Source organism: Neoarius graeffei, chromosome 23, assembly GCF_027579695.1.
Source record: "Neoarius graeffei isolate fNeoGra1 chromosome 23, fNeoGra1.pri, whole genome shotgun sequence".
NCBI lineage: Eukaryota > Metazoa > Chordata > Actinopteri > Siluriformes > Ariidae > Neoarius > Neoarius graeffei.
Genome location: NC_083591.1, coordinates 24,668,229 through 24,694,394, shown reverse-complemented (window position 1 = coordinate 24,694,394; position 26,166 = coordinate 24,668,229). Strand labels below are relative to the sequence as shown.

The following is a 26,166-nucleotide window of genomic DNA, read 5'->3' as shown; positions in this document are numbered from 1 at the left end:
GATATAGTCAACTCCCACAACGATCAAGGAGCTCCAATGATTCCTGGGGTTTGGAAACTTTCACTTCATCCGGGGCTTCATTTCCATTGCTGCAGCCCTCATGTCCCTACTAAAGAAGGGGACCAAGCACCTCCAGTGGAACCAGGTGGCTGAAGAGGCGTTTACCCAGCTAAAATCTGCCTTCACCTCAGCCCCCATCCTCAAATACCCCGACCCCACCAAGCCCGTTACTGTGGAGGTTGACGCCTTGGAGTCAGGGATTGAGGCAGTGCTCTCACAATGCTTTGGGAAGAGACCCAAGCTACACCCAGTGGCGTTCTTCTCCAGAAAGCTCACACCAGCAGAGCAAAATTAGAACATCGGAAAACAGGAGCTCTTGGCTGTCAAGCTGGCCTTAAAGGAATGGAGACACTGGCTCAAGAGGGCCATGCACTCTTTTACAATATATACCAATCACAAAAACCTAGAATACCTTAAATCTGCAAAACATCTGAACCCTCATCAAACACACTGGTCCCTCTTCTTCACCAGGTTCAAGTTCACAATTGCATAATGACCCAGTTCCAAGAATACCAAGGCAGACACCCTGTCTAGAATACACTCCCTCATGACCACTGTCCAGGAGCCCACAACCATCCTACCCCCCCCAAATACTTCATCAACGCCCTCACATGGGACATAGACAAGGATATAGCACAGGCACTGCCCTGTAGCATTCCGGAAGATTGCCCCCCTGACCAACAGTATGTAACTCCATACTCAAGGGTCAACTCATCACGTGGGCTCACTCCTCACTAGCCACAGGGCACCCCAGCAGCCAGTGCACCTACCAGTTGCTCAAGGCCAAATATTGGTGGCAAAACATTTACACTGACATTAACTGATTTATCTCCTCTTGCTCTGCTTGTGCCCAAGCCAAAGTACCCCGTGCACTACTGGTAGGCAAGCTGATGCCACTCCCCACACCCCTGGTCCCACCTAGCAATTGATTTCATCACAGACCTTCCCAAATCACAGAACCACATTACCATCATGGTGATTATAGACTAATTTTTCAAGTCCCTCAGGCTCAACACGTTACCTGGCCTACCCACAGGCTTCAAAACAGCAGAATTGATTTTCTCTCAGGGCTTCCACTACTTTCACATCCCACAGGACACAGTGAGTGACCAGGGCCCTCAGTTCACATCTAAACTATGGTTCAAGTTTCTGGACAAACTGGGGGTATCAGTCAGCCTGACCTCTGGCCATCACCCCCAGTCCAACGGCCAGGTAGAATGGGCTTATCAAGAAATCAGGTGCTTCTTGAGGGTATTCTGCATGGAAAATCAGAGGGATTGGGCTCAATTCCTACCCTAGGCAGAGTATGTGCAAAACTCATTAAAATATTCAGCCACACAGCTCACGCCATTTCAGTGCGTACTGGGATATCAATCTCCACTCTTCTCCTGGGATGACTCCCCCATCAAAATACTGGCCATCGATCAGTGGTTTCTTTGGAGTGGGCGAGTTTAGGCGAGCATCCACCAACACCTTGAACAAGTGGCCAGGAAATATAAGCACTTTGCTGACAGGTGCAGATGAAAGACACCTGTGTATATCCCTGAGGATAGAGTATGGGTTTCCACAAGGGACATACAGGACCCCAACACCTGCAAAAAACTCAGCGCCAAGTATATCAGCCCCTTCAAGGTTCTCCAAAAAGTCAATGAGGTGTTATACAAGCTAGAACTCCCTCAGCACTGCCACACTTTCTCACCTACTTTTCATGTTTCCTGCCTAAAGCCAACCACTTCAGGGCCCCTAACAACCAACACCTCAGTCACATCACCCACCACTCAATCTGGAGGAGAACCTGTGTATTTGGTACACAAAATCCTCAACTCACATCACAAACAGGGTAACATCGAGTACTTGGTGGATTGGGAAGGTTACAGCCCTGAGGAACTCAGTTGGGTCCCAGCCAGGAACGTCCTGGACCCGCTGTTCAAGCAATAATTTCATGTCAGGCACCCCGAGTTTTATGTCTGTCATGCATGAAACAGAAGCTCCGAGTTCATGGCAGCCTTCAAATATGGCCGCCGTGAACTACAACTCCCAGCAATCACCACACTGCCCTCCCTCTCCCGAATTGTAATCAGTGCCGCACCTGCTTCGCATTTCCCTAATCACCACTCAAATACTACTTAAGTATTCTTCCTCCGTCTGTTCAACGCGAAGTATCACTCAGTGTTACATACCTGACCATGCCAAGCCTTTATACAGTGCAAAAAATTGACGTCTTAGCAAGTGAAAATATCTTGAATATAGTTGAAACGATCTCGCATTTCCTATTAGAAGAATAAAAGACACCAATTCTGAGATTATTAAACCTAGTTCTAGATTGCAACCAACTTACTCCAAGATGTCTTACCACAGGGGTCTCCAACTTTTCTGGGACTGAGGGCTACCCGAAGGATGAGAAACTATATGGAGGGCTAGTCATTCAAAATAATTTACTTAAAATAAATGAAAGGCTTAACATCCCTTTAAAATAAGACTTTGTAGGATTATGTGCTTTTAATTAACAACAATCAAGGAATAGAAACTGGCACTGTAACATGAACATTTTAATTATGAATAATCATAATCTCAACATATCAATACTGTTAGGAATTACCAACTTTTTTTGCAAATTCCAAAGTTTAATTATGCTAACCCTTATTAGCTAATGCTAATAAGTTAATAATGATAATAATGAACATATTCTGTTGTATTTTGTTGTTTCTTGTAATCTCATGTTGGGAAAGTACATTTGCCCTCTTTTTAAAATTATTCAAACAAAAAGACATTCTGATATTCTCACTGCAATTAATAGCTGTTACATAAAAACAGGTCTGGAAATGCCAAAGGCACAATAATAAAAGGCTATAATTATCCCTTTTCAACACACAACAGTTCTGTGAAAGTTAAAACTATTCAAAATCCATTCCTTAGAAAACTGCACTGCAATAGTAATATAACACTTGCACTTCTAACACAGCATACAAGTTGAAACTCTTAACTACATCCTTAAATGATTTCATCTTATTGCAGATTCATAACATTCAAGAAATCATTCTCAGCATTCTCTTAATATTCTTTTCTCTTCTAAGTTTTAAAATGCATTTCATGCGTTGATTTTTGCATGCGAATGGTTCCTAGTGGGAAGCCGGACACTGCATTGAGTCCACCAGTGCACTGTAGTCAGGGGCTGTAGCTTGACACAGCAACTCTGATTGAATCTTCAAGGTGTAGATCAGTTAAGTAAATTCTGTGTTTGTTTTTAATGAAATTCATGTTAGAAAAAGTTGACTCACAGAGATACGTCGAACTAAACAGACATGCTTTCAAGGCTACTGTGTGCACACCTTTGTATTTTTCTGAGTCCACAAGATACCAGAAGTTTGAGGATCCCTGGTGGGCTTTGAGAGTAATGTCATTTTGCAACATAATGATTTCCATTTCACTCTCATCAGCATTCAGGTTGAATACTTCACCTAGTTGTTCAGAAATGTATGTGATGTCACATTGCATGAAAGGATTAGCAATGAATGCAACACAAGGCTGCAGTTTATCAAAGTCATGAAATCTTTCTTCAAACTCCTGCCCAAGCCTAGATATTAGCTGGGTGGGTGTACTTTTCTACAGCCCCGTCTAAGGCTACAGATGCAGGGGCATTTCCATTCAAAACTGACTGCACAGATGGAAAGTGCAGGAATTTCTTACTTTGCAAATGCACAGAGAAAATGTTCAACTTTGCTCTGAATGCGTTCACAGCACTGATCATGTCCGATACAGTCGGACAAAGGCCTTGCAGTTCACAGTTCAAGTGATTCAGTTTCCCTGTGATGTCTGTCAGAAAGGCAAGGTCAAGCACCCACTCAGTGTCCTGGAGCAAAGTAGTGTCCTGCCCTCTGGATTCCATGAACTCTTTGATTTCGTCCAGAAGTGACAAAAAGTGCTGCAGAACTCTACCCCTGCTGAGCCACCGTGTCTCTGTGTGCAGCAAGAGGTCACCGTACTCAACTGACAGCTCCTCCAGAAGAAGTTTGAATGCCCGGTGTTGTGTGGCATTCGCATGGACACTGTTAACAATCTTCACTACCAGAGTCATGACGTGATCAAAACCCATCACTTTGGCACAAATTGCCTGCTGATGGATGATACAGTGATAACTGAGGAAATGCAGAAAATCCGGATCGTTTCTGCAGCGCGCAATAAGACCAGAATGATGGCCAGTCATCGCGGCGGTGCCGTCGGTAGTTACCGATACCAACTTTTGAAGTGGGATGTTTTTCTCTGTAAAATAGCACTTGATGGCCTCATAGATGTCAACAGCCCTTGTTGTGGTTTTCAGAGGCAGCAAAGTAAGCATCTCCTCCTTCACAGTGAAATAACTGAACACCATTCTGACTAAGACCATCAGCTGCGTCGTGCTGGTTTTATCCACCGACTTGTCACATTGGATGCTAAAGTACCTGCATGTACTCATGTCACCATTCAGCTGTTCCACCAAGTTAGTGGACATTGCTGATACTCTCCTGGCGATGGTGTTGGCACTTAGCTGAACATCCACGATGGCAGTGAGGATCTCCTTCCCATTCTTGTGATCTTTAAACAAAGTGTCTGCAACCACTGACATCACCCCATTGACCACCTCTCCGTCCAAAAATGCCTTTTTGTGCTTAGCCAGATAGTGTGCTGCTCTGAAGGAAGCTTCCGTAGCCGCTTTTGATTGCTTTGCCGGCTTGGTGAAAAAAGACTGTTGTCTGCCCAAAGCTGCCTTGAGGTCACGAGTCTTTTGAGCACATAATGCGCTGCTTGGAGGATAGCTAGCATCAAACATTCTGTGGCATGTAGAAAAATGTCTCTCCACATTGTGTCTCTTAGCCAAGGCTACAGCAGCTCCACAGATCATTCACACACAGTGTTCACCAACTTGAGTAAAGAACTCTTTCTCCCATTCATCCTGAAAGTGGTAAGTCTTCTTTTTCTTGCTCTCCGGCATCACCTTTAAACACTTTTTTACAAAACTACCTTTTACAGAAAATGTACAACTTATCGCACTGTGTTGATCACTATCCATTGGCGGGCTAATGACTGAGGAACGCAAGGGGGAGTTGGCATGGTGGCATAGTAGGCTAAACTTTGACCCGGCAAAGAAAATTATCTATGTTAAGCTGCTATTTTAATATAAAAAATGTTAGGGGGATTTTTAAAATATATTTCTGGATTAAACTTCAAGGCATCTTAAAACATGAAACAGGGTGTCTACAGGTTTGTCCAAGTTAAATTTAAGACTTTTTAAGACCATGTTCCAAAAAAAAATTAAGACCAAATCTAAAGTCACGCAAAAACATACTCTTTTGAAAAAAAAAAACTATATAAATTTAATGTAACTTATTGTTCTTGTAAACATTCATCAGAAAACACTATTCTAGTAGAAGTACTTCATTTCTTTTCCTTGACAGGCATTCACACACTCAGAACACAATATAAGGATAAACTTGTAACTGTGACAATCAGAATGCAGTCACAACGTTTGAATCCAAGGCCATCCTTAAAAAAAATCCGTTTCCTGTCCACCGAGCAAAAAAATTTTCAGTAGGGAGGGAGAGATTTTTTTTTTTAATGGATGGATAAGAAAATCGCAATGCTGTGTTTGCTTTTTCTTTCAGTACTTTTTTATTACAAAAGCAGACACATTTAATAAAATATGACAGTTTAATCAACTGAAACTTGTACAAAAACTTTAAGTTAGCATTTTAAATGCTGACTGCAACATTTGCAAAACTTTTACAAAGGTACTTAAAATGTCCGACACATGGACTTTTTGTAGTTCTAAATCGACCGTTAGGCCTAGTTCGGATGAAATTACACTATTAAAATGATCACTGAATGATTTGTTTTTCTGAATCTTTACTATTTTGTTGTTCGCTAGAATACCATTTTGCGATTTCACACTTAAGCAAATGTTTGAAAACTCTGGATCTCCTTCCTTCATGGCGGCTGCCATTTTTTTGTGCCGCACGGCGCATGCGCAGAGCTAATTCGACAGGGCTTTCCATAAGCGCCGGCTGCCGGCCATACAGCCGACTACACAATTAAGTCCAGCCGGCTACTTTAATGACTATTATTTTTGTAGCCCACAGGCTCTAAATATTAATTTTCGATTTTAATAAAATTAAATGTTTATCTAACGGACTTACAATAATGTCAAACTGAACCGCACTCATTTAAGTTGTGATTTGCGCTGTTTGTACCGATAACCACAAATTCCCAGCCGATTTCATTGATCAAGGGAGAGTAACTCTTCCGCGGCCCCTACATGCCGTGTGTGTGTGTGCGCGCGCACTCGGCGGAGGCAGTAGTGTGTCGGGGCAGTCGGAGGCGACATCAGAGGGAACAGAAGCAGAGATAACGCTTATTTTGTCTCCAGTAAACAAGTCTTCTCTCGTTCAATTACATGCTGGCATCAAAAGACACCGCTGGTTGTAAATGAAACCAAACTGAGTCGTTGGAGTGTATTTGCATACACAAATAGAGAAATGTTCACTGAGTGTTTAATTGTGTAGCCACCACCGCAGACTGTTGTCGTTGTTAATTCATAGCATGCTCAGTTGCGTGAATGTGTCATGCACCGAAAATAAGAGATTTACAAGCCAGGAACGCCTCATGATGCAATACGCAAGAAAGGAAAGATGATTTACTGCCATTTTACTTTGTATTTGAGTAAAGTGAATAAATAAATGGTCTGTGGAAAATATATTTAATCCTGGGAACTGCGTGCACAGGAGTTTATTATTAGGGATGCAGTGCTATGCATTGCAAACTATTGACTCCCATATAGGGAGCAAAGCACAGCAAACTCTTGTTCTTCCGTTTTTCATCTTCTGTACAAATTTCGATTTCGAATAATCCAATAACCGTACATCGCACACAGACAAACAATACATCAAAACGTGCGGCTCGATCGGACTCACTATGCTATTACTTTGTTCAGCATTCTATGATTTTTTTCGCGACATAGTCGGGAAAAAAATCACACAAAATTTCCCATTCATTTTCTATGGAATTAATTGAAAAAATCACACATTTTCAATGTTTTTCAAACATCCGCTGCTCTGGCATGCTTTCACCTAGAGACATGATTCAAACTTTAAAACGGAGACAAACTTCTCCTGTGTGGATCTGGCATTCAACTTTTTTGCTAGGTTCTATACTTTTTGATCAGTCACAGATCAAACACCATGAGCAAATCTGGAGAAATTCAGACTTTATAATGGGTGTCTATTGCGTTACACACCAGTGGGGCTCAGGAGTTTAGAGTGTAGGCAGCCTGAAAAAAAAGCTCTAACTTTCTCATTTAAACTGTGTTTTCAGCCACAATTTTCACTCTACACACAATTTTCTCAAAAGTAGTAGCCACACTTGTCTTGATTCACACAATGTGTCTACCTGAGCGATAGGATTTACAGTTTTTGAATGAGAAGCCTGAAAGTAAGGAGAGGACAGCCGATCTGCCTCATTGACTCCCATTATAAACCTGGCAGCGCTTTGACTGCAAAATCAGAAATGTCACTTGTTTTTAACTCGCTCTATTGTCCACATTTTTTACACTAGGGACAAAAAACTTACATCAATGTGTTCATGAGAGCCTTGTAGTGCTCAATGTGAAAGAATTTTGTGAATAGCTCCTTTCATTTCCGTGTAAATCAGCGTTGTTCGAGGAAAGGGAACTCTAAGAAAAAGCGCTCTTTGCTTGTCATATTGTCTTTTTCCTGCACCTGCACCGTTACCAAGGTGACGAGCTCCACTCAGGGAGCAGAGAGGGGAGGGGCTCCACTCAGGGAGCAGAGAGGGGCGGGGCTGCACTCAGGGAGCAGAGAGGGGTGGGGCTGCTCTCTCTCTCTCAAACGATAGGACTTACACAACAGATCAGGCACTGAGTGGTTGTCAAGCACGCGTGTGTCTAGCAACCGGTGGATTCAGAGCCTGCGCGGTATAATTGTGAGCATCAAAAACGATTAAACTTTTTCCCCATCCAAAGTGTACCACATTTTAACGATATGACTGAGTAAAATCTCCATAAATTTAAGATTGAAAATTTAAGACCACGGGGTTTGAAATTTAAGACAATTTAAGACTTTTTAATGGCCTTATTTTAGGAAAATTAAATTTAAGACTTTTTAAGACTTTTTAAGGACCCACGGCCACCCTGTGAAAACAATAAAAATATATTTTTTTATTTTTAAAGATTACCAAATATGATTTGAACAGTGCAGTAGTCACTGGCTATTTTTAGAACATCCATCGTGGGGGGCTCCCAGGCTCCTGGCAGGCTACCTGGTGCCCACGGGCACTGTGTTGGCGAGGCCAGTCTTACCAAGTAAAAATATCTGTCCATGCAGAAAGATAATTTCGCTAGTATTAAGTAATTTTCTCTTCAAATTTAGTTTTCAATTTTTTGCAGTGTACACTATACTGCTCATCTCTATGACCTTACTTCCACCTTTCCCTACTTTGTCCTTTGACCTGCCTTTGACACACTGACTGTGCTTTGCATGACTGTTACTTCTCCTTGAATGCAAGTTGGATTACATTTTGGTTTTGTTTGCCAATTTGCTACAAACTCTTCCCTGCGATTGCATTGGTACATTGCCTGCACATCTGACACTCAGTGCTGTTTTATTGGCAAAGGGAGGTTGTACAAAGTATTAAATGCAGGGGTGCCAATAATAGTGGCACGTGTTTTTCATGAAAATAATTATTTCTTGACGAGGGATTTGTTTTTCTCTGAATAAATTTAATTCAATTAAAGGCTGGGTTTTTCTTTTTTTTTCAGCGTGCGATGAGGCTACTTCAACAAAAGGTGGATTTTTTTCTAACCCTTTTCACTAATCTTTACACAGGGTGCTAATAATCATGGAGTGCACTGGAAATAATGATGTGATTTGAAACAGGTGATGTCAACAGGTGAGTGTAATCATGATTTGATACAAAAGCAGCATCCAGGAAAGGCTTAGTCTTTGAGGAGCAAAGATGGCCCAAGGATTTCCAGTTTGTCAACAACTGCGTGAGAAAATTATTGAAATGTTTAAAAACAATGTGTCTCAAAGAAGGATGGTAAGGGATTTGTTCACCCTTGGCAAAGCTAACCTACACTTCTCTGAGAGGGTGCCTGTCCCCTTTGTTCCCAATAGAGAATGTGTGGCAATTTTTGAAACAAAAAAAATATGACGACGACGACCCCACACTGCAAAAAATGATATCTTAGCAAGTGAAAATATCTTGAAAATAGTTGAAACAATCTAGCATTTCCTATTAGAAGAATACAAGACACCAATTGAGATTATTAAACCTAGTTCTAGATTGCAACCAACTTATTCTAAGATATCTTATCAAGTAAAAATATCTGTCCATGCAGCAAGATAATTTCACTAGTATTAAGTAATTTTCTCCTCAAATTCAGTTTTCAATTTTTTGCAGTGCATACTGTACTGTTGAACACATTAAGATCTGTTTGCAGGAAAAATTGGACAAAATAACACCAGAAATGCTTCATCACTTAGTTACTTCAGTTCCTAAACATCTTTTAAGTGTTGTGAGAATGAATGGCAACATTACAAAGTGTTTAACTGAGGCAGCACAATATTTCAGCTGCATTGCTGTTTGTCATAATGTATACGATACATGTACAGTGTGTTGAGGAGGTGAAAATAAGGATGGCAATTTTAAAAAAATAATAATTTAAGTGATTGGTAGGAGGGGCGACACGGTGGTTAGCACTGTCACTCACAACAAGAAGGTTCTGAGTTCAAGCCCAGTGGCTGGCAGGGGCCTTTCCTTGTGGAGTTTGCATGTTCTCCCTGTGTCTGCATGGGTTTCCTCTGGGTGCTCTGGTTTCCCCCACAGTCCAAAGACATGCGGTTAGGTTAACTGACTACTCTAAATTGTTCATAGGTGTGAATGGTTGTTTTCCAAGCCCAGAAATATGAGGGTTGTGGCAGGAAAAATCTATATTTTCAGTTTAGGCACGTAAAACTATGCTCCACTTCATACATGTGGATCAATAGGGTCCACATGGCAGCAACCCCACACACGTAAGTGGGACAAGCTGGAAGCAGTGAGTGAGTGAATTTAAGTGATTGGTAGGCATAGATCAATGATCAGATTTGGGGAGAAAAAGTTCAAGGAGCCATTTGGGAACCAAAAGAGTCAGTTCTTTATGGTGATCTGAAAGAACAAACTGCTGAAAAAGTTAATACTGACACCTAGCATTAACCAGCATTAAATTTTTCAGCAGTTTGTGCTGCAGTAGCTCTTCTGTGGGACTGGACTATATGGGCTTGCCTTCATGAACCATGTGAATTAGTGAGCCTTCGACACCCATGACCCTGTGACTGGTTCACTGGTTGTCCTTCCTTGGACCACTTTTGGTAGGTACTAACCACTGCATATGGGGAACACCCCACAAGATGTGCCATTTTAAAGAAACTCAGACCCAATCATCTAGCCATCACAATTTGGCCCTTGTCAAAGTCGCTCAGATACTTATGCTTGCCCATTTTTCCTGCTTCCAACACATCAACTTCGAGAACTCACTGTTCTCTTGCTGCCTAATTTATCCCACCCCTTGACAGGTGCCAGTGTAACAATATAATCAATGTAATTCACAGTACTTGTCAGTGTTTTTAATTTCATGGCTGATCAGTGGAAATGATTTATAAGTTATTTTATTGACAGACTTTAGAAAATAATTAAAATCATTTTTCATTTGCGCTATAATCAAGTTTTGTATACAATTATATTTTGATTCATCATATAGCATGTCACCCCTAAAACTGACTTCTCAATTATACATTAGCGCTGTCTTTGACAGTGGAAAAAAAAATTATGAGAAGGAAAAAAAAAATCTGATATCATTATAACCCAGGGGTCTTCAACTAAAATTGCAAGAGGTCCAGAAATCAACCCTCCTCCCCTTCTTGGGTCTGGATAATTAGATACCTACAAATATGGACTCATGCTTTTTACAAGATTAAATCAGTTTCGTTAACATTTTTATTGCACAAAGTTGCTTTTATAACGATACAAAATCATTCTAACACAAACTGGCAAAATATAATGCCGATGCTGGACAAACATGAAACAAAGTGCAATAAACATTTTGTCTTGGTATTTGCATAGGTCTACATTCCTTTTATCCATAAAGATGTAACATCCTCAAATGAAAACATAAAGTGCCCTTTTAGATTGAACTGAGCTTAACAACCACTTAACAGTGGTGCTTGAAAGTTTGTGAACCCTTTAGAATTTTCTATATTTCTGCATAAATATAACCGAAAACATCATCAGATTTTCACACAAGTCCTAAAAGTAGATAAAAAGAACCCAGTTAAACAAATGAGACAAAAATATTATACTTGGTCTTTTATTTATTGAGGAAAATGATCCAATATTACATATCTGTGAGTGGCAAAAGTATGTGAACCTTTAGGATTAGCAGTTAATTTGAAGGTGAAATTAAAGTCGGGTGTTTTCAATCAATGGGATGACAATCAGGTGTGAGTGGGCACCCTGTTTTATTTAAAGAACAAGGATCTATCAAAGTCTAATCTTCACATGTTTGTGGAAGTGTATCATGGCACGAACAAAGGAGATTTCTGAGGCCCTCAGAAAAAATGTTGTTGCTGCTCATCAGGCTGGAAAAGGTTACAAAACCATCTCTAAAGAATTTGAATTCCACCAATCCACAGTCAGACAGATTGTGTACAAATGGAGGAAATTCAAGACCATTGTTACCCTCCCCAGGAGTGGTCGACCAACAAAGATCACTCCAAGAGCAAGGCGTGTAATAGTCGGCGAGATCACAAAGGACCCCAGGGTAACTTCTAAGCAACTGAAGGCCTCTCTCACATTAGCCAATGTTCATGAGTCCACCATCAGGAGAACACTGAACAACAATGGTGTGCATGGCAGGGTTGCAAGGAGAAAGCCACTGCTCTCCAAAAAGAACATTGCTGCTCGTCTGCAGTTTGCTAAAGATCACGTGGACAAGCCAGAACTTTTTGGTTTAAATGAGAAGCATTATGTTTGGAGAAAGGAAAACACTGCATTCCAGCATAAGAACCTTATCCCATCTGTGAAACATGGTGGTGGTAGTATCATGGTTTGGGCCTGTTTTGCTGTATCTGGGCCAGGACAGCTTGCCATCATTGATGGAACAATGAATTCTGAATTATACCAGCAAATTCTAAAGGAAAATGTCAGGACATCTGTCCATGAACTGAATCTCAACAGCAGGTGGGTCATGCAGCAAGACAACAACCCTAAGCACACAAGTCGTTCTACCAAAGAATGGTTAAAGAAGAATAAAGTTAATGTTTTGGAATGGCCAAGTCAAAGTCCTGACCTTAATCCAATCAAAATATTGTGGAAGGACCTGAAGCGAGCAGTTCATGTGAGGAAACCCACCAACATCCCAAAGTTGAAGCTGTTCAGTACGGAGGAATGGGCTAAAATTCCTCCAAGCCGGTGTGCAGGACTGATCAACAGTTACCAGAAACATTTAGTTGCAGTTATTGTTGCATAAGGGGGTCACACCAGATACTGAAAGCAAAGGTTCACCTACTTTTGCCACTCACAAATATGTAATCTTGGATCATTTTCCTCAATAAATAAATGACCAAGTATAATATTTTTGTCTCATTTGTTTAACTGGGTTCTCTTTATCTACTTTTAGGACTTGTGTGAAAATCTGATGATGTTTTAGGTCATATTTATGCAGAAATATAGAAAATTCTAAAGGGTTCACAAACTTTCAAGCACCTGTGTGTGTGTGTGTGTGTGTGTGTGTGTGTGTGTGTGTGTGTGTGTGTGTATATACATACACACACACACACACACACACACACACAGGTGCTTGAAAGTTTGTGAACCCTTTAAAATTTGCTATATTTCTGCATAAATATGACCTAAAACATCATCAGATTTTCACACAAGTCCTAAAAGTAGATAAAGAGATGATGACCTCTGTTATAACCTAATGAATTCATTAAGGAATAATGACTCTGTCATGAGGGAACTTTGTCAGGGAAGAACTCCCTAAGACAATTTGAGGAACTTTGAGTGGAACCAGAATCATCCTCTTCTGAGTGAAACTGGATAAAACTTTGATAAAACTCTGCATACTCAGCTGTAAAAGCTGTTTAAAATAGTGTTTAAACATGGTGAATAACACAAAAACTGCATCTTTCATCTCTGCTAGAACTTTTCCTAATAAAAACTGAAAGCGTCCAAAGATGCTATAAGCCTGGTTGCAGGCTGAAACCTTAGTCTAAATTGTCATTTCATTCTAATTGTCATGGTAAGACAGTTTCCAGGACATACATTGTTTATTAAAATATGCATATGAGTTCATCCACAGGTCAGAGGCTAGATGCTAGACCATCTCTACAGGTCTATCATCATTAACTACAGTCTTCTTGGAAGTACAGCCCCCATGTGTATTGAGTGGGCGGGTGAGTGAGTGAGTAAGTGAGAAGACCTTGAACTCTGATCTGCAACTGTAAAGATTATCTATACACAGCCGCACACACAAAATCTTTAAGTGTTGAAGAATATGTCGATTTAAAGCAAGGCGATATGTTTTAACAACCACCAAACCTGCAGCTTATTTAACTCATCAGAGAAGATTGAGATATTTACTATGGGACAGCCATAGCCTAAAGTTTTGGACCAAAAGGTTGCCGGTTTGATTCCCTGGACCAGCAGGAAAGTAAGTGTGTGTGTGTGTGTGTGAATGAACAGCATTCTCCTCCCTCCTCATCAATGGCTGAAGTGCCCTTGAGCCTTGACCTAACCCCCAACTGCTCTGGGCTTTGTGTGTTCACTGCTTCAGATTGGTTAAATGCAAAGAAAGAATTTCACTGTGCTCCAATGTATATGTGACAAATAAAGTCATCTTCTTCTTGAGAGAGGGGAGTCAGTGTGAGAGAAAGATGGAGGAAGTGGCAGAGACATGTGTGTGTAAGTATGCATAAGTAAATAATTATGTTTGTACACTTTTTGGCAAGAAAGACAATATCGCACCTTTCCTTTGACAGTCACCCTCACGTATGTCGGCTGAACATCTACATCCAGCAAGGAGGTGTCCAAATGCCTGCAACCACACAGTACAGACAGAATATTATACATTCCTGGATAAATAGCTCCTGTGCAAGATATTTAGAGAACTGGTGTGTGTATGTGTGTGTGTGTGTGTGTGTGTGTGTGTGTGTACCTGTATACATGCAGATCCAGAAGCACACAATTTTTTTCTTCATCTTCACTTATCGTAAAGTCCAACCTGAAGGAACAATAATGGAGCGGACAATACGTAAATGCTGGAATGTGTATTATGGGTGTAGGTGTCTGTGCTAGTAGACATACTTTGGTTCATTCACGTTCAGCACTCTTCCATCAGGTGTGATCAATGTTCTGACAGGTTTATCCTTCCTCTCTAGACCTCTACACAATATAGCAGGAGAAGGCTGAGTGAGAGTTTGCATACAAGTGAAGATATCTGCAGTACGTGCGTAACATACCCACAATCTGCAGCACAAGGGCTCAAACATACACTCACTGGTCACTTTAGCAAGAACATCTGTACACCTGCTCATTCCTGCATTTACTCAAACATTCAATCTTGTGGCAGCAGCAAAATGCATAAAATAATGCAGATACAGGTCAAGAGCTTCAGTTAATGTTCACATCAAACATCAGAATGGAGAAAAATGTGATCTTAGTGACTTTAACCATGGCATGGCTGTTGGTGCCAGAGAGGCTGGTTGAATATTTCAGAAACTGTGGAACTCCTGGGATTTTCACAGACATCAGTCTCTAGAGTTGACACAAACTGGTCCAAGAAACTAAAAACATTCTGTATGCTGCAGGCTGAACCACCTTGTTGATAAGAAAGAGGCCAGAGGAGAATGACCAGACTGGTCTGTCCATTGTAACTCAAATAATCACTCTTTACAACCTTGATGAGCAGAAAAGCATCTCAGAATGCACAACACATCAAACCTTGAGGTAGACTGGCTACAACAGCAGAAGACCACATCAGGTTCCATCTTCTGTCAGGCAAGAACAAGAATCTGAGGCTATCATGGGCACAGGCTCACTGAAACTATACAGGTGAAGACCTAGACCTAGTTTGGGTGAATCTATGCCCATGATAGCCTCAGATTCTTGTTCCTGGCTGACAGTAGGTGGAACCTGGTGTGGTCTTCTGCTGTTGTAGCCCATCCACCTCAAGTTTCAATATTTTGTACATGTTGTGATGTTTTTTTCTGCTCACCACAGTTGTAAAGAGTGATTATATGAGTTACTATATCCTTCCCGGCAGCTCAAACCAATCTGGCCATTTTCCTCTGACCTCTCTTATCAACAAAGTACAACCCCGATTCCAAAAAAGTTGGGACAAAGCACAAATTGTAAATAAAAACGGAATGCAATGATGTGGAAGTTTCAAAATTCCATATTTTATTCAGAATAGAACATAGATGACATATCAAATGTTTAAACTGAGAAAATGTATCATTTAAAGAGAAAAATTAGGTGATTTTAAATTTCATGACAACACCACATCTCAAAAAAGTTGGGACAAGGCCATGTTTACCACTGTGAGACATCCCCTTTTCTCTTTACAACAGTCTGTAAACGTCTGGGGACTGAGGAGACAAGTTGCTCAAGTTTAGGGATAGGAATGTTAACCCATTCTTGTCTAATGTAGGATTCTAGTTGCTCAACTGTCTTAGGTCTTTTTTTTTTCGTATCTTCTGTTTTATGATGTGCCAAATGTTTTCTATGGGTGAAAGATCTGGACTGCAGGCTGGCCAGTTCAGTACTTCTTCTACGCAGCCATGATGCTGTAATTGATGCAATATGTGGTTTGGCATTGTCATGTTGGAAAATGCAAGGTCTTCCTTGAAAAAGACATCGTCTAGATGGGAGCATATGTTGCTCTAGAACCTGGATATACCTTTCAGCATTGATGGTGTCTTTCCAGATGTGTAAGCTGCCCATGCCACATGCACTAATGCAACCCCATACCATCAGAGATGCAGGCTTCTGAACTGAGCGCTGATAACAACTTGGGTCGTCCTTCTCCTCTTTAGTCCGAATGACACGGCGTCCCTGATTTCCATAAAGAACTTCAAATTTTGATTCGTCTGACCACAGAACAGTTTTCCACTTTACCACAGTCCATTTTAAATGAGCCTTGGCCCAGAGAAAACGTCTGCGCTTCTGGATCATGTTTAGATGTGGCTTCTTCTTTGAACTATAGAGTTTTAGCTGGCAACGGCAGATGGCATGGTGAATTGTGTTCACAGATAATGTTCTCTGGAAATATTCCTGAGCCCATTTTGTGATTTCCAATACAGAAGCATGCCTGTATGTGATGCAGTGCCGTCTAAGGGCGCAAAGATCACGGGCACCCAGTATGGTTTTCCGGCCTTGACCCTTACGCACAGAGATTCTTCCAGATTCTCTGAATCTTTTGATGATATTATGCACTGTAGATGTTCAAACTCTTTGCAATTTTACACTGTTGAACTCCTTTCTGATATTGCTCCACTATTTGTCGGTGCAGAATTAGGGGGATTGGTGATCCTCTTCCCATCTTTACTTCTGAGAGCTGCTGCCACTCCAAGATGCTCTTTTTATACCCAGTCATGTTAATGACCTATTGCCAATTGACCTAATGAGTTGCAATTTGGTCCTCCAGCTGTTCCTTTTTTGTATCTTTAACTTTTCCAGCCTCTTATTGCCCCTGTCCCAACTTTATTGAGATGTGTTGCTGTCATGAAATTTCAAATGAGCCAATATTTGGCATGAAATTTCAAAATGTCTCACCTTTGACATTTGATATGTTCTATTGTGAATACAATATCAGTTTTTGAGATTTGTAAATTATTGCATTCCGTTTTTATTTACAATTTGTACTTTGTCCCAACTTTTTTGGAATCGGGGTTGTATTTCCACCCAAAGAACTGTCACTCACTCAGTGTTTTTTTGTTTGTTTGTTTGTTTGTTTGTTTGGGGTTTTTTTGTTTGCTGTTCAAATCATTTTGTATAAATTCTGAAAACTGTTGTGTGTGAAAATCCCAGGAGATCAGCAGTTTCTGAAATACTCAAACCAGTCATCTATGCCACAGTCAAAGTCTCACAGATCACACTCTTTTTCTTCATTTTGATGTTTGATGGGAACATTAAGTGAAGGTTTTGACCAGTGTTGCCAGACTGGGCGGTTTCCAGTGCATTTTGGCGGATTTTGAACATATTTTGGGCTGGAAAACGTCAGCAGTATTTGGCAACACTGGTTTTGACCTGTATCTGTATGATTGTTTGCATTATACTGCTGCCACTTGATTACATGAGTAGATAACTGCATGAATGTGCAAGTGTGAGATTCCTACATTAGGAGTGAGTGAGTACATCCTGATGTAAGAAGTCACTTGATTTCGGAAATTTCCATCAGCCTCCTTGAGATTTTCTTTGCTTAAGTGACCCAATTTTCAGCTTACATGATTTATGCAATACAAACACATAGTCACACATTAATAATTAAGTACTTTATTTATTTATTTATTTATTTATTTATTTATTTAATAGTACAGATGTGGACAAATTTGTTGGTACCCTTACAGCTTGTTGAAACAATGCTTTATTCCTCCTGAAAAGTAACAAAATTAAAAGCCATTTTCTCATGTATACTTGCATGCCTTTGGTAGCTCATAGAGTAAAGCAAATAAAAGTGAAAAGAAATGATTTATTGTTTATTTTACAAAAATATTCTAAAATAGCCTGGGCAAATTTGTTGGTACCCCTAGAAAAGATTATAAATAATTGGATTATAGTGATATTTCAAACTAATTGTTTAACCTTAATTAGTATCACAGGTGTCTTCAATCTTGTAATCAATCATTCAGTCTATTTAAATGGAGAGAAGTCATCACTCTGCCATTTGGTATCGTCATGTGCACCACATTGAACATGTGACCAGAGAAAGGAGAGGAGGGAGTTGTTTGAGGAGATCAGAAAGAAAATTATAGACAAGCATGTCAAAGCCAAAGACTATAAGACCATCTCCAAGCAGCCTGGTGTTCCTGTGACTACAGTTGCAAATATTATTAAGAAGTTTAAGTTCCATGGGGCTGTAGTCAACCTTTCTGGACATGGCCACAAGAGGAAACTCGACCACAGATTAAACAGAAGGATAGTGCCAATGGTAAAAAAGGAGCCAAGGACAACTTCCAAAAAGATAAAAGTTGAACTCCAAGGTCAAGGTACATCAATGTCTGATTGCACCATCCGTCACTTTTTGAGTGACAGCGGGCAAGTCAGACTGGAATTTACTAAAATGCATATTGACAAGCCACAATGCTTCTGGGATCACGTCCTTTGAAGACATCAGACAAAACTCAAGCTTATTGGCAAGTCACATCAGCTCTATGTCTACAGAACAAAAAATGAAGCTTTCAAAGAAAAGAACACCATACCGACTGTGAAACATGGAGGCTTGGTTATGATTTGGGGCTGCTCTGCTGCGTCTGCCATGGGGTGCCTTGAATCTGTGCAGGGCACAATGAAATCTCAAGACTATCAAGGCATTCTGGAGTGAAATATACTACCCAGTGTCATGGGTCCTCCAATAGGATGAAGACCAAAATCGCACAGCTAAAAGCACCCAATAATGGCAAATAATAAAACACTGGACTATTCTGAAGCGGCCTTCTATGAGCCCTGACATGAATCTTATCAAACATCTCTGGAAAGAGCTGAAACATTTAGTGGGAAGAAGGCACTTGTTAGGTTTTGATCTGTCTGTCCTGAAGGAGGTTGAATTGGCAAAGTATAATCTAGGAATGTTGACCTCTGCCACCTAAGAGATTCTGCCTCAGGGATCGATCCAGGAGCAAACAGTCACTGATGCAGACACAGCTGCTCAGAGATGTTTCTTAGTTTATTGTAGGACAAACATGAGTATATATTCGCATTCAAGAGTGTGTTATAGCAATGTGATTGGATGATGATAATGATGTGATCGATGAAGCTATCTACAGTGTCAAGGGCGCACATGGCACTGGGGACGGGGGGGGGGCATGTCCCCCCCAGATTTATAGTGACCCCTATCTGTCCCCCCCACCCACCGTCCCTACGTAAGGCGCCAAACATAGGTAGAAAAAGTGAGGATTAATGTTCTGTTAGTTAGACTAACTTACATTGCAGCACAAAGTTGAAATGGCAGCAGCAGTAGCCTTGTCTGTGATCAATCCACATTACACCGATTCAAGAAAGGGAAAGGCTGGAGCAGATCCTTGCAGAGTTGGGAAACCAAGGTGTTCAATTTTCCACATAATTCTCGGTTAATAACACTGCACAGCTGATCCATTTGATAGCAACGGTGCTTCTGCTACGACTAATGGTGCATTCAGTTGTACTCGTAAGTTGGAAGTTTGAAGTCGGAAAAGCATTGAAATCTAGCATCTACCAGCATAAACGTTGGGGTTTTTGTTTCATTTCATTAACTGTCCATTTTTTTCGAATTCCATGTTCCATGATGTCCCAGTTTTTAAACTGGGAAGCGGCGGAGAGATGTTTTTGGGACCTATTGCCAGTCCCCCCAGGATTTCGCGGGCCTTTTCTGTGATTGTTGTGGGCTAAAATGTCTGATGTTGCGGTGGGGTTTCCAAAAAATTGCAATGAAAGTTGCGGTGTTTTTTAGGTTTTTGTTGCGATTACATTGCGGGAGGAAGCGAAAGTTGCGAGAAATTGCTGCGATTTTGTCTTTTTGTGATTAAAATTGAGTGATATGTTAAATATTAAGTTATTACTGAAAAACTATTGATTAAAAAAACAAAGACACTGAGAAATGGTCCTATAAACAACTTTACCAATATAAAAGATTACCAGGACTACAAAAATGCAGAAAAATAGGCTTTACTTATCCAAATGCACCTGTTGGTTCAAAAGTTAAAGTGCATAGAACCTCACAGCACAACATTTAGTTACCTTAAAATATAATATAAATGCCTCAGCTTTCATGTAAGAAAAAAATTATTAATACTAGTACTGTGTGCAGGCAGTCTCTCCTGAAGACTAAATTAAACAATAATTATAAACTAATAAAATAAATGGCTCAGGCTTCATAGAAGAAAAAAAAACAATTTGAACAGAATCTCACAGTATGATGCTGAAGCTGCCTAAACAATGGAAAATAAAATACCATTTTGGCAAACATGTTGGCATCCATTAATTTCCACTCAAAACCGCCCATTTGGGAGGGAAACCCCTCAATCTGGCAACACTGCTCGCTAGTTTGTCGACGTCACCTCAAGACGACACCAACGATTGGTCAAATTTGCGGGAAAGTTGCGGTGATTGGATATAATTGCAACACCGCCCTGAATTCACGAGGATTGGTTGAATTTGCGTTGAAGTTGCAAATCGCAACATCGCGAAATCCTGGAGGTAGAGCCCTGCATTGTGGGTGGGAGGGGGAGTGCACAATGCGGGAGCGGGCGGGAGATGTGATAAGCTGCAGTCCCGCTAACTAAAAACGTGTTTAAAATAAAATTTATAAATTATTAATTTATGTTTATCATATATAATTTGTGCTGGATATTTTATTTGGCATTATTAATAAAAACATTTTAAGATGCCTAAATTTGCGGATGTGGTCTAATCTCGCGTAGGTTTCCGATTCCTTTCCGCTCTTCCGTGTTTGAGATCTCCGATCATGGCAGAAGAGCAGAGCTCCTCTAGTGAAGCTCACAGTGCTTCAGAAGTGCTGCTTTAAAAAGAGGTACATTTACCGTTAAAAAGTCAAGAGTATTAGTCCTCTCGTCTCGTCTCATCTTCTTCCGCTTATCCGGGACCGGGTCGCGGAGGCAGCAGTCTAAGCAGGGAAGCCCAAACTTCCCTTTCCCCAGACACCTCGGCCAGCTCCTCGGGAAGAACACCGAGGCGTTCCCAGGCCAGCCGAGAGACATAGTCCCTCCAGCGTGTCCTGGGTCTTCCCCAGGGCCTCCTCCCGGGGGGACATGCCTGGAACACCTCCCCAGGCATGTTCACCAAAACCCCTATGGAGAAAAAACTGAGGACCGTGACGTCGCCCGGTATGACGCAGCCGGGGCCCCACCCTGGAGCCAGGCCCGGGGTTGGGGCTTGTATGCGAGCGCTTGGTGGCCGGGCCTTTGCCCATGGGGCCCGGCCGGGCTCAGCCCGAAGAGGTGACGTGGGCCCGACCTCCTGTGGGTTCACCACCCACAGAGGTAGCAGTAGGGGACTGGTGCAGTGTGGATTGGGTGGCAGTCGAAGGCAGGGGCCTCGACGACCTGATCCCCGGACACAGCGGCTGGCTGTTGGGACGAGTATTAGTCCTAAGTATTAAAAAGTATTTAAAAAAGTATTAAAAAAGTATTAAGAAGTATTAACTAGTATTAAAAAGGACTGTGTATCGCACAGATTGTTCAATTTAAAGCGAGAAATAGACAGTGTATAATCTGAGGAGCTGGTTGTGGTTGCGCAACACTTCATATGAGAGGAGAATGAAATCGCGGTTGGAATCATAACGCCACAGACTCGGAAGTGGGAGTGCGAGTGCGCAAAGCGAGAGCTGTCAATCAAAGCAAGAGCTGTCAATCATGAGCGCATGCAGCGCTCAACTTGGAATGTGTCAGCAGAATGTCAGAGTCTAAACAATAAACTTACAATAAACCTAACAATGCCACCTATAAATACACAACATGTAGATCTACATAACATTATCTGTGCCATCTCACAGCAGTTTGCTTAGCTATTTTTAATCAGGGCAAATAGCCTTATAGCCAAAACTAGTATATGATGCTTTAATTTATGGAGATGCCTTTTGTTTACACGTGATTTCCAAATGAGGGGTATTGCAATTTTATATTAGTCTAAATGAACATCTACACCAAGTTGCAAGCATCAGGGGAAGATTATGGACGCACCAAATTTGGCTTAATGGTCATTTAATGGTGAAATGCCGTTCGCACTGTCAGCCAACTTCGGGTTGTTTCTCTGAATTCCGACAATAAACGAGACCATCCGAACACATCTGAAAACATCGTGGTTTGAACTGTGTTGGTTCAAATAAACTTGGTTCAGACCAAGTTGGTACTACAGCTTTGGGAAACAGTCGTTTTTTGGATGTTAGTTATTTCAAACTTGCATCGTACCATATTGGTTTAATGCTAACTTGGTTGGTTGTTTGGGAAACGCACCCCTGAACGTGAGCTGTAGATATTTATGCTCAAATCCACTCAAAGTAGGGGGCGGGGCACCATCACGCTGTGTCTTTAAATTATATTAATTTCTTTTTTTTAAAGATATTTTTTGGACTTTTTGCACCTTTATTGGCTAGGACAGTGTAGAGACAGGAAATGAGCGGGAGAGAGAGACGGGGAGGGAACGGGAAATGACCTCGGGTCGGAATCAAACCCAGGTACCCGGATTTATGGTATGGCGCCTTATCCACCTGAGCCACGACGCCCCCATAAATTATATTAATTTCTTATAGGCCTACTTGTCTCATCTCATCTCATTATCTCTAGCCGCTTTATCCTGTTCTACAGGGTCGCAGGCAAGCTGGAGCCTATCCCAGCTGACTACGGGCGAAAGGCGGGGTACACCCTGGACAAGTCGCCAGGTCATCACAGGGCTGACACACAGACAACCATTCACACTCACATTCACACCTACGGTCAATTTAGAGTCACCGGTTAACCTAACCTGCATGTCTTTGGACTGTGAGGGAAACCGGAGCACCCGGAGGAAACCCACACGGACATGGGGAGAACATGCAAACTCTGCACAGAAAGGCCCTCGCCGGCCACAGGGCTCGAACCCGGACCTTCTTGCTGTGAGGCTACAGCGCTAACCACTACACCACCGTGCCGCCAGGCCTACTTGTATTTCCTAGAATGTAAATGTGAGGAGTGACATATAAGATATGTGCAATGTACAATATTCTTAATATCCACTGTAGATTTTGGTAGGTGTGTTGGGTATCTCTGTAAAGCCTCAGCTGCGCATGCCGCCTGGCAACCCGCACCCTCGCTACGTGCGCTAGGTGAAGGATCGGTCAGTGGAGAGCTCAGCTAAGCTCAGCATGTTTAATTCCCCAAGCCAATGACAAGAACTTTCATGAGAAATAACGCGAACGTCTGCATCATGCGGGATTTGCGGGCGGGAGCGGGACTGAAAATCATAATTCTTTGCGGGAGCGGGACTGCACAATGCGGGAGCGGACTGAAAATTCTGTCCCGTGCAGACCTCTACTTGGAGGGTCTGTGTTGAGTCTGCTTCTAGACGGTAAATTTGTTTGGCTGCAGAGGGAAATTTTTTTTTCTATTTTGTTTATTGGAAAAAATACTTTTTATTTTTATTTGTGTGAATCTGTTGTTCAAGTGTTTATACTTCTGTTTTCATACACATTTTATGTTTCTAATCATTTACATGAAGGCACGAGTGTGAATCATTTCAATTTTATTTTGTTATTAATTTTTGGACATTCTCTGTTTGTTAGAAGTTACAGTTAAAGTTTCTGTGATGAGATTCTTCATCCTGCTGAGATCAGCAAATGTTTTAAATAAAACATGCAGAAGACATTGTCAGCCCTGTGATGACCTGGCGATTTGTCCAGGGTGTACCCCGCCTTTCGCCCGTAGTCAGCTGGGATAGGCTCCAGCTTGCCTGCGACCCTGTAGAAGGATAAAGCGGCTAGAGATAATGAGATGAGATGAGATGCAGAAGACATGAAGTTTTGGAGCGTGATTAACATACCAGACAAATAACAATTTGATCATGTATGGCTAGTGTTGACCAGGTAGGCCTTTGTCTACCAATGTTCATTCAGTTAGAAAACTCACAATTCTAATGCATATTGAAGCTTCAGTACATACAACCCCAATTCCAAAAAAGTTGGGACAAAGTACAAATTGTAAATAAAAACGGAATGCAATGATGTGGAAGTTTCAAAATTCCATATTTTATTCAGAATAGAACATAGATGACGTATCAAATGTTTAAACTGAGAAAATGTATCATTTAAAGAGAAAAATTAGGTGATTTTTAATTTCATGACAACACATCTCAAAAAAGTTGGGACAAGGCCATGTTTACCACTGTGAGACATCCCCTTTTCTCTTTACAACAGTTTGTAAACGTCTGGGGACTGAGGAGGCAAGTTGCTCAAGTTTAAGGATAGGAATGTTAACCCATTCTTGTCTAATGTAGGATTCTAGTTGCTCAACTGTCTTGGGTCTTTTTTGTCATATCTTCCGTTTTATGATGCGCCAAATGTTTTCTATGGATGAAAGATCTGGACTGCAGGCTGGCCAGTTCAGTACCCGGACCCTTCTTCTACGCAGCCATGATGCTGTAATTGATGCAGTATGTGGTTTGGCATTGTCATGTTGGAAAATGCAAGGTCTTCCTTGAAAAAGACATCGTCTAGATGGGAGCATATGTTGCTCTAGAACCTGGATATACCTTTCAGCATTGATAGTGTCTTTCCAGATGTGTAAGCTGCCCATGCCACACGCACTAATGCAACCCCATACCATCAGAGATGCAGGCTTCTGAACTGAGCACTGATAACAACTTGGGTCGTCCTTCTCCTCTTTAGTCCAAATGACACAGCGTCCCTGATTTCCATAAAGAACTTCAAATTTTGATTCGTCTGACCACAGAACAGTTTTCCACTTTGCCACAGTCCATTTTAAATGAGCCTTGGCCCAGAGAAGACATCTGCGCTTCTGGATCATGTTTAGATACGGCTTCTTCTTTGAACTATAGAGTTTTAGCTGGCAACGGCGGATGGCACGGTGAATTGTGTTCACAGATAATGTTCTCTGGAAATATTCCTGAGCCCATTTTGTGATTTCCAATACAGAAGCATGCCTGTATGTGCTCCAGTGACGTCTAAGGGTCCGAAGATCACGGGCACCCAGTATGGTTTTCCAGCCTTGACCCTTACACACAGAGATTCTTCCAGATTCTCTGAATCTTTTGATGATATTATGCACTGTAGATGATGATATGTTCAAACTCTTTGCAATTTTACCTTGTCGAACTCCTTTCTGATATTGCTCCACTATTTGTCGGCGCAGAATTAGGGGGATCCTCTTCCCATCTTTACCTCTGAGAGCTGCTGCCACTCCAAGATGCTCTTTTTATACCCAGTCATGTTAATGACCTATTGCCAATTGACCTAATGAGTTGCAATTTGGTCCTCCAGCTGTTCCTTTTTTGTACCTTTAACTTTTCCAGCCTCTTATTGCCCCGTCCCAACTTTTTTGAGATGTGTTGCTGTCATGAAATTTCAAATGAGCGAATATTTGGCATGAAATTTCAAAATGTCTCACTTTTGACATTTGATATGTTGTCTATGTTCTATTGTGAATACAATATCAGTTTTTGAGATTTGTAAATTATTGTATTCCGTTTTTATTTACAATTTGTACTTTGTCCCAACTTTTTTGGAATCGGGGTTGTACATACATGGAATCATTTGCTGACAGCTCAGTCCCCCCCCAGTTCAAAAATCCTATCTGCGCCCCTGTACAGTATATATGACAGGGTAACATAAATGGGTGGTGAAGCATTACATTACTGGTTTACACTATACTACTTTATGAAAGAAGAGACATTATGTACTGTACCATTACATCACCCGTTAGGATCATAATCTCATGAAAGAAGAAAGACATTACTGGTCAACATAACCTTTATTCAGCAGAGAGCAGAATGTGCGAGCAAAGATAAATCTCAAAGATTTAACTAACCACAACAAGTAGTAATCAGAACAGCCTGTTCCAGTTTCAAGCATGCTCTGAGAAAGAGCAATTTGCTCAGGAAGGGTGGACCAAACTACCTGTTACTCTTTTCAGTTTTTCTTGGGGAAACTCTACAGTTGAATCAAAAATCAAAAGCAAAGTCTGATTTGTGTTAAACATCGAATAAACAATGATGGATGCCATTAACTTTTGTCAGTTTCAAGTTATTTCAGAGATGGATGTGGGTTTCTTTTTTTTTCTTGGAAGGGTCAAACAAATTTGTCCACGTCTCTAT

General features: G+C 41.2%; 1 protein-coding gene across 5 annotated transcripts in view; it reads right to left on the bottom strand.

Moving 5' to 3' along the window:
* dnaaf11 (dynein axonemal assembly factor 11) overlaps window positions 1-26,166 on the bottom strand; it is a 107,119-nt gene that overhangs the window by 19,888 nt on the left and 61,065 nt on the right. For all 5 annotated transcript variants that reach the window (XM_060905957.1, XM_060905954.1, XM_060905958.1 and 2 more), the window contains exons 7-9: window positions 14,455-14,532; window positions 14,306-14,371; window positions 14,116-14,185 (exon numbers count right to left, since the gene is read on the bottom strand). In XM_060905957.1, the coding sequence (XP_060761940.1) occupies window positions 14,116-14,185; window positions 14,306-14,371; window positions 14,455-14,532 (214 nt within the window). The remainder of the gene's footprint in view (window positions 1-14,115; window positions 14,186-14,305; window positions 14,372-14,454; window positions 14,533-26,166) is intronic.